Source organism: Crotalus tigris, unplaced genomic scaffold (assembly GCF_016545835.1).
Source record: "Crotalus tigris isolate CLP2741 ecotype Arizona unplaced genomic scaffold, ASM1654583v1 scf7180000017551.9496454, whole genome shotgun sequence".
Taxonomy (NCBI): Eukaryota; Metazoa; Chordata; class Lepidosauria; order Squamata; family Viperidae; genus Crotalus; species Crotalus tigris.
Window position 1 is genome coordinate 206,639 of NW_024096469.1, and position 21,564 is coordinate 228,202.

At 39.8% G+C, this 21,564-nt stretch overlaps 1 protein-coding gene across 2 annotated transcripts in view; it reads right to left on the reverse strand.

Annotated features, from left to right (window-relative positions):
- The window catches only part of SLC22A23 (solute carrier family 22 member 23), a 91,772-nt gene that overhangs the window by 22,359 nt on the left and 47,849 nt on the right, over nt 1-21,564 (reverse strand). Inside the window, exons 4-6 of one of the 2 annotated variants that reach the window (XM_039342630.1) lie at nt 4,384-4,552; nt 3,354-3,481; nt 461-583 (exon numbers count right to left, since the gene is read on the reverse strand). In XM_039342630.1, the coding sequence (XP_039198564.1) occupies nt 461-583; nt 3,354-3,481; nt 4,384-4,552 (420 nt within the window). The remainder of the gene's footprint in view (nt 1-460; nt 584-3,353; nt 3,482-4,383; nt 4,553-21,564) is intronic. The other variant, XM_039342639.1, reaches the window with a different exon arrangement.

Here is a 21,564-nt window from a genome sequence, read left to right on the forward strand (position 1 = left end):
TATCAACTGTGGCAAGAAAGGTTTTAAAATGGGGCAAAACTCACTTAACAAATGTTTCGCTTAGCAACAGAAATTTTGGACTCAGTTGTGGTCATAACTTGAGGACTACCGGTATTACTTTGTGCCTGAGAGCTATGCCATGAGATCAGCAGTCTGACACGAAATAACCATTCTGAAGTCTTCAAACTGAAGGCAAGACAGCTTTCCACACATAAAATTAGTGTGACACGAGAAAGACTTCACCATAGCTTTATCTCCAATATACAAAGAACAATATCACGTAACTATATTTCCCACTGAATTCCCGTTTCCACAAATGTATTTTAAAATGGAAGTGCATTCAAATATTTGATTTATAGAACAATCTGTAGCTCATCCATGAACTAATTGTACGAGTCTCTGCCTCTCCACGAGTTAGTTGTATGGAACTTCTGTGTCTGGTAGTCTGCTCATACATTACCTCCAGCTTGGCTGCTTCCCACATCCCCCATCTGGCACTCCCTGACAACGAAGCCATTAGAGCTCCAGGACGTGCTATCCTTTTCTTTACTTCCTGACAGAGCTGTGGACAACCACCTGTGGCCTGTGAGAAGGAGCCAATCAAACAGGTAAAGGAAGAGTGGTTTGACTGACATTATCAGGGAACAAAAACAGCATTCCCTTAGTCTAAGTCACTGTCTACCAAAAGAACATTAGAAGCAGTGAATCTTTCCCTAAATAAACCAGGTCCGTGTAAAGGATTTTATTTCCTAGGAGTTGTGACTCTCTAATTCAGATCACCTATTGTCCTCAAAGCATAGAACATTCATGCGTGCGTAAACTAGGCTGACATCCAGGCAACTGAGCTCATTTACAAGCAGGGATCATCCTTATCTCCCTTCTGCAGAGTTTTACTATTTAATGACTAATGTGTATACACTGCACAGGTCTCTCAGAGCGTACTCGGGGCAAGAATTTTGCACCTTTTCTCAGAAATAAAATAAAAATTGAAATCAAACATGTACTCAGTACACCTATGTTCCTTTTTCCAGAAAAAAAAAATAAAGCACTGAATTTTGGCCGTTCAACCTGGGTTGTGCTTTAACAACCACACAAATGCAAACATAAACAAAGGCTCTGTAGGAGGCCTATATTTGCAATACAGAATAGATATGGAAGAATGGCTTTTATAGAGAATAGGTAGCAAGTATGATAAAACAGACCTGCAAGTCAGCATAAAAGATTCATCTAACAAAAAGCTCATAGACAATCATCCAGGAAGCTGCAAAGTCATGGTCTGGATTTAACATAGCTAGTTATTTAAATGTTATCTATACTGCTGCAGCTTTCTTAATCTATGTCTGCAATAACAAAGGCTAAGAAAAAGGTCTTATTGAAAATAGATCTAGCTCTACCAATAATTTGTATATCCAGAAAAATATATTAAAAATTTTCATCTCTGGAGCAGTTCCAGCATTCAGATGTCAGATCATCTGGAACATCATAAATGTCACTTTGCTGCATAAAAAGGAGCATTATATACATGTAATAAATAAGGAGAACACAGGGATGCTTTAGGACAGAGGTAGGGAACTATGACCCCTTTATGACTTGTGGAGTTCAACTCCCAGAATTCCTGAGCCAGCCACTGTATCAGAGCACAGCACAAATCATTTTACCTATTACATTTTGGAGAGTCCATTGTATATTTAATTTTTATTCTAAAGTAGCCAATGGTAATGTGGCCATTTGCTTTTACAAACATCCAGCTAGTCACTTGATTCACAAGCATTCTTCTCCCCAAAATCCAGTTCATGACAGCACACAAAATATGAATCAAAGGGAACACAATATTCAAATTACAACAGAGAACAAGACCATTTAAATAGCAAATACTATTTCATATTTCACAGTATTGTTGAGATCTGCAAGATATTTGGTGGGGAGGAAATCAAAGTATGTATGATAGGAAGGTTTGTGCAAGATGATGCTTATTCTATTGTAATTCTTGAATCTGCTATATATTTTTCATTTTACATAATCAGAGACCAAGTAACTTTCTGGGATAAATGAACATTATAGTCAATGGCTTCTAAAATTCTGCTGCGCAAAAATGAACAAAGTTACAATCTGCAGTTGTCCAAATATTTTGAGGTCAGCATTCCTTGGCCATCATTTTGAGCAAAGTACCAATTGACACAAAATTATATTCCTAGTTTTGTTTGTTCTCCTGTCTCTTTCTGGCTTTCTAAGATATTTTTCCCCTAATGGTTGTCCTCTCATTTAGTACGCATTACTTTAATTAGCTTAGGAAGAATGAGAGACATTTTCTGTAAAATCCATTGTGAAAATGTGCTTTCTTGACACATTTGTCCTTGACAAACTCACTACAGACAGGAAAACACTTAACATATGGACTTTTGAGATAGTTTAAAGATATACTTTAAAGAAGAAAAAGTATTGTGATAAGGACAAAAAGGAGAGAAAAGGGGGGGGGAGCACTAGTAATCTACCAAGACTACAGAAACAGATGTGTCCTGTTTTCTAATGTTACCTAAACAAAGTTTGCTAGAGATAAGATAGTGGTATATCTCTGCTAATGTTGTGTGCAGTTTAAGCCTTTAGTCCTGTGAAGCTGTTGATTGTTCTGTCTTGGAAGTAATGTACCCAGCTCATTTAGATTATATTAAGCATTTCAGGTAGTCCTCGACTTACAACAGTTCATTGGGTAACCATTTGAAGTTACCGCATCATTGAAAAAAGCGACTTGTGATCGTTTATCATACTTACGATCATTGCAGCATCCCCATGGTCACATGATCAAAATTTGGCTGCTTGGCAACTGACTCATATTTATGACGGTTGCAGTGTCCCAAGAGGTCACGTGATCACATTTTGCGATTTTCTGACAAGCCGTGTCAATGGGGAATCCAGATTTACTCGTTATGTGTTACTAACATAACTGCAGTGATTCACTTAACAACTGTGACAAGAAAGGCTGTAAAATGGGGTAAAATTCACTTAACATCTGTCTTGCTTACCAACAGAAATTTTGGACTCCATTGTGGTGGTAAGTCGAAGACTACCTGTACTTCTATATTCCAAGATAATTAATGAAGGATTAAGTTGTTAATGAAGTATTATTTACCCTGTATTCAGATACGGAACTTAATTGCCGGACCAAATTTTCCCCCCATGAACCAAATAATTATCTTCTCCATTTTGTTACTTAAATAACCTGAAGGAAAACTGCAGATGAGTCTGGTATGCAATTTGTTTTTTCCCAAAGCAAAGTTGAAATTTTTTAATCTGCAATCTATAAAACCATCCAGGTGCATTTTCACTGTTTACCACTCATAGCTTCCAACACTCACCAGGCATCACTCCCTTAATATCAGACTCTGTGTTTGTCCTGTTCCTGTGAGTCAAATGAAGGATGAGCTTCCTTGCAGCTTCAAACTGTTGTGTGGCCATCAGCCACCGAAGAGATTCTGGGAAGATACTTCAAAGATGGAGAATGCGTTAGCGAAGGTTCTCAAAGGGTTGCCAGCTTTTTGTTTGTTTGTTTAGTTTTTAACGTTGTCTTCTTTTTCTGTCTTGATATATTTTGTTGTCTTTTTTTAATTGAACTATGATTAACAAATATTATCAATATCTAAATTAACCTAAATCCAAGATGCATAAAGAAAAAAAAGATACAAAAAATACAAAACAAAATCTATTAAAAAGTGAGGACAATACATGTGCACATTTACCATACATTAAAGGATTGTGTTTCCCCCAAAATAAGACCCAACCGGAAAATAAGCCCCAGCATGATTTTTCAGGATGCTCGTAATATAAGCCCCACCCCCAAAATAAGCCCCAGTTAAGATTGTCAGCCAGACGGACACATTTAGTACCGCATTTCCCTGAAAATAAGACCTAACCGTAAAGTAAGCTCTAATACGTCTTTTGGAACAAAAATTAATATAAGACTTGGTCTTATTTGGGGGAAATACGGTACTATTGTTATTGAGGTAAACCATAAAAATCCATCCAGATTTGATAGAAATATGGTTCCTGCCTCTGATGTCTCATTATTTTAACTTTGCCTGTGATTTAAAGACCCACAGGATGGAGGAGAAATGGCAGGTGTCAAACTCGATTGCGTCATGTGATGTATCGCGATATTTTTTGCCTTTGTGGAGCGGGGGTGGGCATGGCCTGTGCGTGATGCATCCGGCCCACAGGCCGCCAGTTTCACACCCCTGCATTACACTATTTCTCTGAGTTTCCATATAAAAAGTATCATGGAAATCTGGGATCAAACACCTCATTTCTCTTGAAATGTTCTGTTTGGCTTCAAGCATTCACCTGTTACTAGTGAACCACTTCTGAAAGTAAAGAATCGCGGATACTTACAGCCAGTAGAGTAACATCAGCAGAAAAGGGCAGATGATCACAGCTTGGAGAATTTGCCAGTCCTTGCAGAGGGCAGCCAGCCCTGGCATCAGGAACTGTCCTGCCATTGCTACAAAGCTTGCTATCATTGTGATCATGAAACGGTGGTTAGGAGGACAGAGCTCTATCCCTGAAAAATATAAAGAACATTTTGAGAGCCATCAAAAAGGGGGGGGGGAGATAAAAGTCTTTGCAACTGTCACTCTCAAGTACTTATAAAAATAACCATACATTCAAATAGGATAATTCCTATTTGAAATATTCTACCCAATAAACTTTGCTTCAGGGCATAAAAGAAAACTGTAAAGTTACTCAGCTGCTGCTGTGAACCTCTCTCGGAGTTACAGTCTACATTTTACAAATTATTTGCATGAATATAGGTATAAAAAGATAAAAGAAGAAGGGGCTGCGCTAACATCCACTGGCTGGACACCGTAAAAAAATGACACTGAAATGTCCAAAACTGATCTGTAGAATGTAGTGTGAGACAGAGGGGAATGGAGAATGCTGATCCATAGAGTGGTCGAGGGTTGGACATGATTTAATGGCTCAGGACAACAGGTGTTAGTAATAGTTAAGGCTACATTCTACTGTATATTCCAGTGGTGCGAACCTATGGCACGCGTGCCAGAGGCGGCACTTGGAGCCCTCTCTGGGGGCACACATGCCATTGCCCCAGCCTTGTCTCCCCCCGTGACCCCCTCCTCACCAGCAGCCCCCCTGGAGGAGAGTCTCCCCCAAGTGTGGCCCATGGGGAGCAGCTTAGCCAAAAACATGGCAGCCAGGCAGCATAGACAAGAATCTGGCCTCACACTCCATCGTGCACAGTTGATGCTCTGGGGTGCGGGCAGAGGGCGTGGCCGCTATGGCGCTGCTGGGCTGCCTGGGTGATCTGCGGTAGGCCCTGGAGGCGGTGAGTGGCCCTGCGGGCAGGCGGGGTGGGGACTGGGCAGGGGGTGGAGTGGGAGCTGGGCCAGTTTTTGGGCACTCGGTCTCTAAAAGGTTCGCCATCACTGGTATATTCTGTGAATCACATCAAAACCAGTTAGACTTGACTTAATCAAGACTCATTGTTTTCAACCAAATTAGTCATAATCATCTCACTTGGCATAATCATCTCACTTGGATCCAGACTATTTTTACCACTTCGGAAAAAAGTAACATCTTTTTGGTGTTTGGGTTTTAATAGCCACTACAAATACTGAATATTCGTGTGGCATCCTAAGATACCTATTCCCATTTGAACATCCCAGATAATCATTAGTGGCCTGAATATTTGACGGTCAACAAGTATGTTCACCAAATTAAATGGCACTCACCATATTTAGAAAATAATTCTACTCTGTGTTTTGGAAATAAAGTTGAAGACATTATTGCTCTAGACCTTATCAGTCAGACTGTATTGAAAGATAACACTGGCTTCTACAAAACAATTGTTTTCAGTTCACAATATTGATAGTTCTTGCAAGCTCAACGGTTGTTCAGTTTGGCTACGCTGTACTTATTCTTCCCAAAAGGGGGGGGGAAAACTACAAATATAATATATGCACAGTTGTTTCTGCTACCAGCAGGGAACAAAAAAGAAAGAGCTGTATTTTCCATTTTGCTTATAATAAGATGCACGTAAATGATCTTGGATGGAAATGATTGCTCACACACATTGCAGTGCAAAGCAGCATAAAGGTTTGGTTAGCATTCTTTGATTTTATTTTTCCCCCTTTTTGATAAAAAAGAGAAAGAAATGCAAAAGGAAAAAAAATGAAATCAAAGAAAGGCAACCAATCTCACACTGCTTTAATACAAAAACACAGCATGGATGTAATAATATTCAATAAATTATTCCAAATTAGTTTGCAAATGAAGGCAAATACATGTGTCCCAGGATAATGTTGCAAGATTAAATCTGGGTTGATCACCGGGATCGGAGATTTACATTTCCGAGCTTTCGCTGAAGCCCAACTTCGGGGAACTTCTCTCTACTGGAATATGTGGTTTGGGCTATTCTGTGAGTCATATTTATGTGGTGCCTTCCTATTGGTTGATTGGTGTGTTGATGGCTGGCGATTGGCTGTTGTTTCCTTGTGTTTCCAAGCCCTCAGCTCCTAGATTATCAAGTACTTACGAGCTGAGGGCTTGGTAGCATGAAGAAACAACAGCCAATCATCAGTCATCAACACACCAATCAACCAATAGGAAGGCACCACATAAATATGACTCACAGAATAGACCAAAGCACATATTCCAGTAGAGAGAAATTTCCTGAAGATGGGCTTCAGCATGAGTCCGAAAGCTCGGAAGAGTAAATCTCTAGTCCCGGTGACCGACCTAGATTTAATCTTGCAAATTAGTTTCACTTATAATCCATGAGGCAATAAAATTGGACTGCATTCACCAATATAATACCATACATCACGATAGGCTTCCTGAGATATAAAGGCAAGAGGTTGTTTTATTTACAATTGGATATTTACCTAAAAGCTGTACATTTCTGTTACCTACCAAAATCTGAGGCTCAAAACTCTCTACTTGTACCTCAAAATGAATTTAAATTTGCTTAAAATCGAAGTTAATAGTACACATCTGCATTTTTTCTCAGTTTTCCAAATCGTATCATGGCATAATTTTGATGCGTACATCTCTGACTAGAGTTAAAAATTCAGCCTACATTTAATATATTTTGTCAGTTTTCCCACAAAGGTACAGATTGGAGGCACCAAAAATTTGAGGCACTCAAAATATTTCTTGGAAGCTCTCATAATAACTCCCCTCCCCCTCCTCTCATATTAATTTTTCTGCACACTTGTTGTTGTTAGTTGCGAAGTCGTGTCTGACCCATCACGACCCCATGGACAACGTTCCTCCAGGTCTTCCTGTCCTCTACCATCTTCTGGAGTCCATTTAAGCTCACGCCTACTGCTTCAGTGACTCCATCCAGCCACCTCATTCTCTGTCGTCCCCTTCTTCTATTGCCCTCAATCTTTCCCAGCATTAGGCTCTCCTCCAGTGAGTCCTTCCTTCTCATTCAGTGGCCAAAGTACTTTCAACTTCAGGATCTGGCCTTCTAAAGAGCAATCAGGGTTGATCTCCTCTAGGACTGACTGGTTTGATCGCCTTGCAGTCCAGGGGACTCGTAGGAGTCTTCTCCAGCACCATAGTTCAAAGGCCTCAATTCTTTGGCGCTCAGCCTTTCTTATGGTCCAACTTTCACAGCCATACATTGCAACTGGAAAAACCATGGCCTGGACTATACGCACTTTTGTTGGCAGGGTGATGTCTCTGCTTTTTAGTATGCTGTCTAGATTTGCCATAGCTTTCCTCCCCAGGAGCAAGCGTCTTTTAATTTCTTGGCTGCAGTCCCCATCTGTGGTGATCCTGGAGCCCAGGAAGATAAAATCTATCACTACCTCCATTTCTTCCCCATCTATTTGCCAGGAATTGAGAGGGCCAGATGCCATGATCTTGGTTTTCTGCACACTAAATCACTAAAAAAAGCTAAGTGTCTGAGAAAAGAATGCCATCAAAAGAATGCCATCATATGGGATTATATGATAACCATATTTAGACTGTGGTCAGAGCTTTCAGCCTTTGATATTAATTGGGTTGGTGATGTTGTATTTCAGCCAATAGGATTGGTTATATGGTACAATAAAGCCAAACCAATCAGGGTGGCAAAATATGAAATCATTAAACCAATTCAAACTGAGAAGAAACATTACCTTACTTTGACGGAATGTGAATTAGGAGGAAGAATCAGTAAATGACACTGGGGTATCTGTGAAATGAGTTGGGTGAACATTTTTGCTTTTATTGCACTCCCAACTGAAGAAAATCAGGATAAACATTTTAAAGGTTACAAAAACAAAATTTATCAAGTAGCCCATGAATAAAAGACGGGGGATTCTCTCTCTCCTAAAAATGCAACTATATATATATAGTAATTTATAAATGGTATGTTTGGAAAGCTAATTTTATAAAACAGGTAACACAGAGCATCAAGATTGATGGAATATGAATCCTAATTCTAATATGTATTTATTCAACTGTGAAACAAAGTGTTTTCATCAAAATAACAACACAACCTTATTGTCTTTGACTTCTGCCTCCTTCAGACAGTTCTCCATTTACAAAAGAGAAAAGGAATAACGGAAATGATTTGATACTGCATTATCCTTGTAGCTAATTATTGGCTCTTTCAAGTTTAGGTTGCAATGCAATTATCTTATTGAAATAAAAATAAATAGTTATTTCAAGATTTAAGTGAAGATAAAGGAATGTGGAAGTGAAGAAGTGCTTGATTGAATTATGTCTTAAGAGACTGTATTCATAATAGGCACAACAATTATCTTCATAACTGATAAATGCAGCATAGGCAAACGTACACACAAATACTCATTATTGCGGGTTTATTTATTTGTGGCCCAAAATATCAGCCACAACAGTAATGCTAATACTGAGCATTATGTAAATCAGCCTTCCCCACACTAATGTCTTCTGGATTATTGGTCATGTCTTGGATCTTCTTGATGTGCCCTTTGTTGTCATGTTGTTTGAGAGAAGTACTAGGTTCGGGGAGGTGACATAATGTATTTTCAAGTGTTCAAAGCGCTTCCCAAAAACATTTTGCCAATTCTTAGAACAACTATTATGAACATGGATGGTGATGAAAAGTACTTTGCATATGGCCATCCAATTAATAATGACATGAAATTTGACCTGGAAACTTTTCACATTCAAGTAGAATCTCATTTCACAAAACAGCAGTAACAGAGCTGATGGACCAATTCAAATTGGACACAAAATTTATGACTACTGAAACTACACCATACGGGATAGTGTCTCTGTGACATACATGCTTTATTTTGGTGGGGAATACTTAGCTGATATTCACTTTTGATAAGGAAGAGGACTGCCATCCCAATGTGAAACTTGTATTTGGCATCACTGATATTTCCACAACCTGTAGTTATTTACTTAGTAATAGTAGGTTCATTAACTAAACTTCCAATTTTTATTGGTCAAATTAGACTATTTTTCCTCTTGTCCTATAGTAAATTAAAGCCCATAGTTTAACTTAAATGGTGTGCATAGTATGGAAAGAACATAGTTCTTTGCATGGTATAGAAATCCAGTGAAGCTTAGCTTCCAAATTAATGAATGTTTATAATAAAACGTAGGAAACAAAAAAACAACCAATCTGTACATGACAAAATAGAACGTAATCATTTACTTATCAATCTCAAACTACCAGTTTGGGTTGGGAAGAAATATTTTATAGAGAATCAGAGTTCCATAGAGAAAAGTGGTCAAGAAGCAAGTCAGGTGGATGTTAAATGACAGTCAGAAGGTAATCAATCAAACTAATGGAGTTTATGCACAAACTTTCCACTGAGAAATCACCAAAACTAGAGAATGCCTCAAGAAGATGACGTTACGATAGCTGAGGGTATAGGTTTTAAAGATTTTTATTACAGGAAAAACCTCAGGAAGCTTCATCTAATGATAATGGTGAAAGTCATAGAACTGTAAAGCAAAAATATTTCTGGATTTAGTGAGGATGATGATGTTATCCATTCAGTCGCATCCGACTTTTGGGGAGTCTATGGTCTAGGTCTCTCCAACTTGCCAGATCTTGAATTACTTCTCTGAAGTTTTTCTAGGCTCTGGCTGGTGTCAGCTTTGATGGTATTCAGCCACCATGTTCTTTTATTGATAACTCTTCCAAACATAATTGCTTTCTCCAGTGAATTCCCCCACATGATATGGCCAAAGTAAGTGAGACTCAGTTTCATAATTTTGACTTATAGTGTAGATTTAAACCCCATCATAAACATAATATGGTAAGTTAGATTGGTCTAGAGCAGGGGGTGTCAAACTGCCGGCCTGCGGGCTGGATGCGTCATGGTGAAACCGCACCCACCCCATTGCCGGCAATGAAAAAAAAGTCGCAATACGTTGTGACATGTCACGTGACATTGCGAGTTTGACACCCCTGGTCTAGAGAAACCATGGAACTGAGCTATCAGTTTCCTTTGCAGGATCTCATTTTCTCACTGCTACATTTTAAACAACCAGCCTCCATCAAATTACAAGGGCAAGAAAGCATACACCTGTTAAATGTATCACAGGAGCAACTAAGATCCTGTTTTTCACACTTCGATTTGACTTGGATGAAATATGACAGCTGTTTTTTGATTCCTGGGAAACATAAACTGTCTTCAGGGGTTACAAAATTGCTCCAACTCTACCTCCTCAATCCTATTCTGTGCTGACAGAGGAAGTCTAAAAATCACATGGCAAGCAGGTTTGGCTGAGCTTGGTTGCAAAATTTAATGTAAATTTAAATCCAGATGGGAATCTAGACGGCAAGATCATGCTCAGTTAAACATAGGTATATCTGTCTTTGGATCATTTGTGCAATACAGAAGAGTCAAAGTAGAAGGAGGAGGAGGATAGGAAGTATTACAAACTACAATTCTGTAATGCATTGTTTAAAATGATTTGTGGTAAGAAAGTGAGAGAGGAAAAGATGGAAAGAAGACATCAGAAGGCATAGACCTATTAGTAGGCAAATTAAATAAAACTATGCTAGACTTTGTACAGCAAAGGGAAGGTAATTATAATAAAACATTCCTCAAAATAGACCAGAATTATCATCAGCACTATTAATTTCTCACTGCAATTTCTCTCCAACCTCTTACGTTCTGCTTCTAGTCACATTTTCATTCTTACAATAATACCCACTATTTTTAGCAGCAAGCTATTAAATACACACCTCCCTTTCCCCATCCATGATACCTTAATCAGAGCTTTCTGATTTTATTCCAAGGCGAAATAACATTCAAGCTATTAGGTGCATATTTTGTGAAAAGACACCCCCCCCCATTTCTATTCTTGCCAGGAAAATAAAATTCTGCTTGGCAATATTCAGGTATAACAAGTTCTAAATACAGGGTTATTAATTGAAACATTTGAATTTTAGACCAAAATGCCAGTTGCTTTAAGTTTCTTTCCTGTATTGCACGTGCGCAGAAAGAAAACAAAGACTCAGGAATCAGAGACCTTTTATGAAAACGTCTTAAGTCTTGATTTCTGTCTCAAAAATAAAAGTAAATTCAACCAATAAAACAAAGGAGGAAATTGAACAAACTTCTTTATGGATAGATCTATTACTAACAGAACGAAGGCAAGCATTTATTGGCTGCAAAGATCTGGACAACCAGTATGTGGCAGCAAAGGGTTAACATGTTGGCATGTCTTTGCTGCTGCATAGTGGTCAGCTGGATTTCTGTAGAGTAGACTGTGACTTTGGGAAACAAGATACAATATATAGTTATTCTGAAACAGGGCTGTTTGATCCCACTTTTGAGATAGTTCAGTGGCTGTTGCCTTCTGCTGCATTGATTTGCACACAAAAAGAAAAGTGAAAAAGACAGCTAGCTATGAAATCAGTATACCAAACACAGACAGACTCTATACCTATGGATGTAAGCTAACTCACTGAAAAATAGTTTACTTTTCTGTGCTCCTAATCTATGCACTAAATAAGGTCACCTGAAGGACAAAATAATTCATAATTTAACTGTATCATATCAGCAAGCTTTCTAGTTTGAACATGTCCTCTTTATGTCTTCCAGTTTCTGGTAAGGATGAGAGAACTTGATCCTACCTTTGAAAAATAGTGTCAAATAAAATTGCTTTTCCTGCGATTAGTAAGGATATCCTCCAACATTTTCTTAAATGCAAATAGGGATTCTGGTGTACTTTTAAAGAAATTCTGCTCTCAGATATGTTTAAGGAAGCCACATATTTGCCCCAATTATGTTGAATGTTGCTACTGCTTTTTTTCAGTCTGTCCAGCATTGGATATTGGAGCAGAGAGTGTTAGCAAATTGAGCGTGCAAGTTAAGATTAAGTATATTTTAAAAGCATACTAGTGCTTGGCTTGCAATAGATTTAAGGGTCCTGAGTGGAGGAAAAACATTTCAGAAAAATTCAGAAATATGTAATGTTTGTGGTGACATTAGATAAGTTTTGTTTTGATCTAGTTTTCTGGCCACATGAAGGGTTAAAAAGTGGCAGAAATTGATGGGTTAGTATTGTTCTCCAGCTATGTCTGTGGTGGTGATGGCCCTGACTGTGTGCTTTATTTAAACCCTCTCTTGTGAAGGGGAAAGAAGCAGAAAGTGATTTACAGCCTTTGGGTCTATTTTGCACCAGCTGGGAGGCTAAAAAAAATGGCTGGCAGAAAACTGATCAAGCCATCTTGTTCATGCCATTTGATGTATGAGGGTAGATCAGCTGGAGAGGAGGTAACTCAATAGTGATGAAATAAGACAGGGGTGTCAAACTGCTGGCCCACGGGCCGGTTTCATCATACCGGAGCCGCGCCCACCTTATTGCCAGCAATGGCAAAAAAGCTCCGATATGTTGCGTGACATCACGTGACATCACAAGTTTGACATGTCTGCCATAAGAGCATGATCAATGACTTACAAAATGTTTGGGTTTTGTTGCAGGTGAGGGAGGTGTGTTCTCTAGCACCCGTGGGCAGATGCTTTAACCTAATCCCATTCCTGACACATCGTTGAGTATATGGGGTTTGAGAGAGTGTCCTTCATCAGTCCTGATGTGATTCCTCACCAGCCAGTGGATCTGGCAGCTGAGTGAGGAATCAAATGAGGGGGAGGGGCCTGCAGTGACATTAGAGTCAGAGGAAGGCTGAGGAGCTCCAAGACTCACAGTCGGATGAGGAGCCTGGCCCCTCTACTCATGCTCAGCCTGAGACACAGCTGTGCTGGGAGCCTGAGATGGACAGTGATGAAGAACAGTTGGGACTAATCCAGGATGCACGAAAGCGCAGGCAAGAGAAGTGAGTAGGACAGAGGAATGAAATGGGGTGGCTCCAAAGGTAAAGGAGAAGAAGGCATTAGGAAGCCATGCCTTGGCTGAATTATAAAAGGGAAGGTGTGGGAGGTGCTGGTTGCCAAAGGCAATCATTCGTGTTGAGGGTCGAGTTTCTGTGGACTGTGTTTGTTTGCCTTGGACATTGACTCAGGTCTGTGAGAATAAAAAGGGTTGGTTTTTTCTTGCGGTTCCTGCCTATTTCTTGGAAGAGGGGTTTCTCCTTGTGAGCATAACAAGGACTCACATAGGCTGGGACAGAACAAGTCCTCTCCCCTCTATCGGCTGTCTATGGAAACATTCCACAGTTTTTTTCTCCACTGAAAAAAATCAGATATCTCTGAGGAAGCAGATTTGGTTTGTGGTTCAATGCATGATATAAATCCAATCAACTATGGTGGATTCATCAAACTGCAAAAAAACAAAAACAAAAAACCCACCCACATCTTAGCAGCATTTGTGAACACAGATGAAGAACAAACACCTTTTGAAGTTACCTCTGAAGCGCTTCTGGCAAATGACTTTACCTCTTACAAAAGAGAAAAGAGAATATGAATCTCTCATAAGACAAACCGATCCTTCTTGTTTTATTTTCCTTTCTCGGTTCCTTCTGCTGGAACACCTTGTCTTTTAACCTATCTTGCCCTTTGCATTTTTAGGGGATAAAAATAAAAAAGTAGGTGTTCACTCAGTTAAATAGTTGCTGGGGGGGGGACAACAAAGTTGTCTAGTTACTGTGGACAACTAGAGGAAATATTCCAAATAGGTAGCATCTAAATCACTGTTCAAAAATAGAACTTTGGTGCATTCTTGCCTGAAATTCTTCCAGTCAGCAAAGAACAAATGTCTGTCCCACTGCCGTAGGATAGGGTATGGTGGAATTTTCGTGTGATGTATTTTTAAATATTGTAAACTACCTTTGTGTGTGTTGGGCAGCCAAATGAATTTGTCAAATAAATAAATAATGCCCCAGGCCAGGAGTAGGCAACCTTGGCTCTTTTATGACTGGTGGACTTCAACTCCCAGAATTCCTGAGCCAGCATGTCTCAGCTTGGAAACCTCTCCCTTTCCCCTCAGCATGGCTGGCTCAGGAATTCTGGGAGTTGAAGTCCACCAGTCATAAAAGTGCCAAGGTTGCCTACCCCTGCCCCAGGCCATGCAAACTAACTGCTCCTTCACCCAACAAAATTCATGTAATATAAAGGGGGGGGGGGAAATCACTTGCACCAGAAAGCACATTCTTTTTGCTTTTTTTTTAAATTAGGAGAGGAAACTGAACTTCCTTCTTTCAGTTTCTCCAACTTTGCATTTAATACCTAAATCCTAAACCAACAGTGATTTACAAACATTTTGGTCTCAGGACCCCTTTATGTGTTTAAAAATGATTGAGGACCTCAACCAGCTTTGGTTTCTGTGGACTGTAATTATTGATACTGTATTAGAAGTTAAAACAGGAAAGTGAAAAAAAATATTATTTAACTTTGCAGACCTCCTAGAAGGGTCTTGAGGATGTCCAGAGATCTCCAAATGCTGATCTATACAGGATTTGGAGCCCACACTTGGATTTCCTCTGCACTTCTGAACAGCAACAATTTGGACAAACATTTTATGTTCAAGAAGCCACTAATTCTGAGAATTAGTCATTTAAACAGAAAACTGATAAACTGGGCAAGATCAGCTCCGGGAGGTAGTTACAATTCAGTGCAGGAAAATAAGGCTGTGCTGCCAATTTTTTATTCTAGAGCTTGTATTATCAGCTGTTCCTCATTTTAAAAGGAACATCCCTTCTTTTAATTAATTTTTTCTTCATTTTATCCATCCTTTCGTAACACTGACATGATATTAAAGGTATTTATTTTTAACCCCCATTTGTTTGAATAAACTACTAGGTTACTTAATAAACCACAATTGACTGGGTTTACAGAAATACTAAACCTAAATCAGGCAAATCCATGGTACAGCCTTGGTGTGTTTATAGTAAACAACTAAGTGGAAATGCATCTCAATTCAAAATACTTGGTAAGCTTCACTGGGACTTCCTTTTGAATATATGCTTACTGGAGTCGTGCCTTGCACCTATGACATTTCACTAGAACATAAATAAGTTTTTACAGGATCTAAACACCTGAAGTGTGTATGTGAGCAAGACAGTGTCTGTGCTCCTGTGGAAGAGGGAATTACATTTCCAGAACAAGCAGGCAACAAATCTGGAGGGAGCCTGCCCCCACAACATTTCAAGTATCCATAAATAGTTTTTGTGATATTCTATGTCTGTTATGAAATATAAATAAAACAAGGAACAAGCCATCTGCCTCACCACGTTGTTTGCCTTTTTATTCTAGATCCAGTTTAGCTTAGCACCCTGGTCCATCTGTGGAGAATTTTTTTTCTTCCTTGCAGTCTTAAAAAAACAACAACCCTGTAACAAACCTTGCGTCATTTACTTTAATTGCTTTTAATGTCTCAGTTCAAATTGTGATTTTATGCATTACCGTAAATCAGTATTAGATACACAGTTCTTGAATATTCATATAACTTCTAGATACTGGGCTAGAATTTATAAACCAGCAGCTATGTGCTCTGCTTTATTTCTTAACAAGATAGTTTCAATGTACAGTAACAGTTCTTAGTTATTTACAGTGGCATCTTCAACAAGCTTTAAAACTCACTGAATTTGGTACTCAACACATTTTGATGTGAAAATTTTGTCCCGGTACAAATTGTTTGTTTGGTACTCAATGCACAAGCTAGAACTTGTCGATATGGGCTGCCTTGTGACTCACTACATTATTCCTTATGGAGAAAATCTGTTTGATACTCATCATTTTTGGTACTCATTGAGCTTCCCGGAACAATTAAGGATGAGTACCACTGTACTGTATTTATAGGATGCTTATTCCCAGAGGCTCTAAGTCAGTGATGGTGAACCTATGACATACTGTATGTGTCAAAGGTGGTATGTCACAATGTTTTCAGTGACGTGCCAAAGTTCACCAACACCTGACAACAATTATTCTTAAAAGCAATTCAAAAGAGTTGACTTTAGACTTATATACCGCTTTACAGCCCTCTCTAAGTGGTTTACAAAGTCAGCATATTGCCCCCAATGTTCTGGGTCCTCATTTTACTGACCTCGGAAGGATGGAAGGCTGAGTCAACGTTGAGCCTGTCAGGATCGAACTTCTGGCAGTGGGCAGAATTAGCTTCCATTCTAACCACCGTGCCACCACGGCTCCATTATTTAACACTATAGCTCTATCCCTGGCTTATTAATCTCATAAGGATTGAAGGATTGAAACTAGGATGTGTTCTTCAGAATTGTATGCCGATAAAACAAGTGGCAGTAACATTTGAGGAACCATCTCACTCCAATGGGACTGGCTCGCCCCACCCATGCTGGAAGAAAGGGCATGCTGCAGGCCCCATCAGTCAAGGAACTTCAGCTGGTGGGGTCCAGGAAAAGAGCCTTTTCTGCTGTGGTCCTGCCCTTTGAAACATCATGCCCACCCCCACCACCCAAGGTGAGATCCGTTCCCATCCTTCTGACCTTCTGTAAGGGCCCAAAGATTTGGCTTTGCTAGCTGCCTTGGGGATGTATCACACTGGAGGTGGTTGACACATTAAAAGAAAACCACACCTTCCCCTCCTGCGCATCCTGTTCCCTTCCTCCTCATCTTTTTAATTATAATCTTTATCATTATTAGAAATATTTATTCTTCATGGTTTTACTGGCTTTTATAGCTGTAAGCCATCCAGAGTTATCTCGAAGCAAGATGGGTAGCAAAATATCTAATAAATAAATAAGTATAGTTTCAATTTCCAAATTCTCCCCAAGGCTCCAACAGCCCTGGGGATTAAGGCAGCTTGCTATAGACCAGTGGCAGCATTTGGAGCCCTCTCTGTGGGCAACACACCGTCGCCCCAGCCCCACATCCGCCCACGGCCCCCTCCTCACCAGCAGCCCTCCGGAGGAGAGTCACGGCCCACACAATGCTGCGCAGCCAAGGACATGGTAGCTGGGCAGAGGGGACAAGACTCCGCCCTTGCACCCCATCGCACGCAGATGATGCTGCTGGGCACAGGCAGATGGCATGGTCACCATGGCACTGCTGGGCTGCCTGGGTGATCTGTGGTGGGCCGTGGAGGTGATGGGTGCTCCAGTGGGCACGGCGGAGCGGGGACAGTGGTGGGGAGTGATTTTTGGGCACTCGGTCTCTAAAAGGTTCACCATTACTGCTATAGACTCTCCTAATAAAATGCCTTCCGGGTGCACTGGAAATACAATTATCTTGAATACCCAGTCAGCAATGCAGCTAGATGTCCCAAGTTGCATTAAGTATTGGAAGTTAAACTAAACAGCAGTGCTTTAATTGTTGCTTCTTTAAAACTGGCAAACAATTATGACCTCACTTAAGGAAATATCTGTAATCTGCTTCTGAGCAAGGATTCTAGGAGCACAAAACGTTATGGCGTATCATGGTTTTCACAGCTCTTGAGTTTGGCAGAGCTCAGCTTATACATTTTACTACTAAAAAACCCAACCTTCAAAAAAACCACATCCACTTTTTGGATGCAACTATCAACATGCCATAAAAAGTTCAATACTGACCCAAAACTGATGAAGTCACACATTTCTTTTCAATAAGAAGCAACGGCTGTCAATTTATGACCACAGCTGAGCTGGAAATTTTGATCATAAGTCATTTTGGTCATTAAGCAGGTCCATGTGACTTGACAGAATTTTACAATCGTTTTTATAGTGGTTGTTAAGTGAGTCTCCACAGTTGTTAAGTGTGGCTGTTATTCACACTTACCCACTGGACAGTGTGGCTGTTATCCAGCATACCCACTGGACAGTTGCAAACTGCGGTCACATAGCTGCAAGATGCTGCAACTGGTCATAGGTGCAGCTTAGTTGCTAAGAGTCTGACATGCCATCAGGTGACTGTGTGGGGTCTTTTGTGTGTAGTAGTTGTAACTCTGAGGGTGGTCGTAAATCATTTTCTTTTATTCAGTTGTAACTTTGGATGATCATTAAGTGACCAGTCATGAAGGTTTTCCTGTACTAAGCAAGATAAGCATAGAACAGAGAAATACTGTGCTGTACCTTAAAAGTCCCAAGTTATATTATATCTGCTTCTCTAATTTAGGTAAGGTATAAATTTAGATCTACAGCTATTTGAATTTATATTTGAAGTGTTAAAGGAAAAATCCCCGGGATCAGCTAGAACAGTCGCAACAGTGGTCTATATGAAAAAATAAATTCTCTTCAATAGTCAAAATCTTACCATCATATCTTAATAAGTACCTAGGCAAAGCAGTCCTTGACTTATGACTCACTGTTTAATGACCATTTGCAGTCATAACCAGTGTTCTAAGCCTTTCAGGTGTTCACTAGCGTTTTCCCCTCTGGAAGGGAGGGGAAAACACTGACATTCACTAACATTTTCCCTTCCAAAAAAGCTCAGAATGAGCTCAGAACAATGGCCTTTGCTAGCGTTTTGTCTTCTGGAGGGGAGGGAAAAAAATGTCAGCAGAGCCTTAAAGAATTACTTCAAGCCTTTGCTAGTGTTTTCACCAGGTATGAGATACGTTCATCCAACAGATTTCTTCTCCCTGCATGGCGGGGAGGAGAAATTCCTTCAGTGCCCTGGAGGAACAAACCTTAAATTTGGTAACAACACTAGCAAACATTATTGTCAGTGGTGGGATTCAAATATGTAAACAACCGGTTCTCTGTGTGGATGCCACTTCCGGAAGTCCATTTTGGGCCTGGGCAACAAAAATTAGCTACTGGTTCTTCCGAAGTGATGCGAACCGGCTGAATCCCATCACTGACTATTGTCCTCACAATCATTCTCTTCAGTGAGAGTCCAGCCTTCTCCCCACCCCATCATGCCCAGGAGGCCTGAACCCTTTCCCATTTAAGGACCCATACAGTCATCTAATGACAACTGGGAGAGACAAGATTGCGGATCTTAAGTAAAGGGGTCACATGGTGACTACTTCACTCATACCAACATCCTAGGCCCAATTGTGGCTGTAAGGGGAGGACTACCTATATCCTAAAGATGTATTAACCTACCTGGTGTTTCTATAGGTATTTTAGAATTCCAGCTGCAAGAATTTTCTACCAGCATGGCCTATAAACATTCCTATAGCTTAGTGAGGATCCAGAGAATTTGATTGCTCCCCACATCCTCTTCAGAAGTATATCTGCTGTTTAAGAACGAAAACTAGGCTGTGAGAAGCAAAGATGTACTGTAACTCACCAAGCAATTCAATGAACAAATAATCAATAGGATGTATTTTCTTGGTGGTTGGCAGAGACTAGATTTACAGGGGTTCTCAACCTTGGCAACTTTAAGACTTGTGGACTTCAGCTCCCAGAATTCCTCAGCCAGCAAAGCTGGCTGAGGAATTCTGGGAGTTGAAGTCCACAAGTCTTAAGGTTGCCAAGGTTGAGAACCCCTGGACTAGAAGAAGCATTAGCAAATTGAAATGCTCTTACTGTTTTACCTCCAGTTATCCTAATGAAAGAATTTTAAGAGTGCCCTCAAAAGTTATGCTTCTATAGCTCCCACCTTGACTGAATTCCTAATTTACATCACATTTCATCCTTCTTCCAGGTTTTCAGAAAGCAGGATAGCTTATAAAGCCAATAGAAAATCTCAGCCAGTTCTTTGGCACTTCTGTATATAGCATATAAAATATTCCCATTTTGGAGAGTGAGAATGATCCATTCCACCCCACTCATCTTCTCTCATGTGCCTCAACTAATTACACAGTCCCACTGCTGCTTCAGTAATGTTGTAGCACTACAAGCAGCTTTTTTCATAATGAAAGGCCAGTCTGCCCCCAAAATCTGGGGCCAGGCCTTTGTCGCTATATTTAACTCCACAAAGATTACAGGGCTTCTCATTCCAGGGCCAGTAACTGTTTGACATGCCAGAATGCATAGCAGCACTCTGGAATTTGGTCCTAAGCAAGCAAGGTGGAGAAAATCAGGCAAGGCCAGATTTATTATTTTATTTATTTTTGGGAAAAAAGATGTTTTTGCTACATTTAAGTACAGATAGTGCTTGACTTATGACCACAATTGAGCCCAAAATGTTTGTGGCTAAGCAAGACAGTTGTTAAGCGAGTTTTGCCCCATTTTATGACCTTTCTTGCCACAGTTGTAAAGTGAATCACTGCAATTGTTAAGCTAGTAATATGACTGCTAAGTGAATCTGCTTCCCCATTGACTTTGTTTAACAGAAGATCTCAAAAGGTGATCACATATCCCCGGGACATTACAACTGTCGCAAATACATGCTACTTGCCAAGTGTCCAGATTTTGATCATGTGGCCATGCAATGGTCGTAAGTGTGAAAAACAGTTGTAGGTCACTTTTTTCAGTGCGGTTGTAACTTTGAATGGTCGCTAAACGAATGATTGTAGGTTGAGGACTACCTGTATCAAGGAAGGACACTGATTGTTAAAGTGTACTTTAAAGAAATTAAGCCTAATTAGATATATCAACCCTTTTGAATGGGTTAATACTAAGACGGCTCTGCTCCAAATGGCTGGCTCAGGAATTCTGGGAGTTGAAGTCCATGAGTCATAAAAGAGCCAAGGCTGCCTGCCCCTGACTAGCCTAATCCACTTTGTGCATAGCCCCAGTCTCCATTATAGCCACAGAGAGGTAAATTAACTAGTGTTTGTATCTTACTTCAAGACTGGCAATAGGATACACTAACCTGAGCTAGCAGGGTAATTTAAGCACCTGTAGCAAGTGCTAGTTCAATTTCCTCGTTGAAGATTGATTTTAGCAGGTGGGCGTATTAAATCATACAAAATTCTAGCTTTCTCATGCTGTCATAGCCCTTGAAGCACCTGACGTTTTTATGATGACTGAGGTGGGCAAAAATTAACAAGGCTACACATTTTTCCTTGATAACATGTAAGTTCCCCTGTAAGCCTCTTGGACCAAAAAGATAAATCATATTCTGGTTTGCTTCTTTGGGTTTCTGGTAGTATAGCAATGAAAATGAACAAGAAGCTGAGATTTTATCTATAAAACGCAACAGTTCAAACATAAATAATTTTGAAGAACTATCTTCCCTAAAGGAATAAAAATGTATTTATTAGTTAATCATATCTGAGATCATAACCAATCCTACTCAGATAATATTAATTTATAATATATATTATCTATATGACTATATAATACTTTATATATTTTATATAAGTTATATA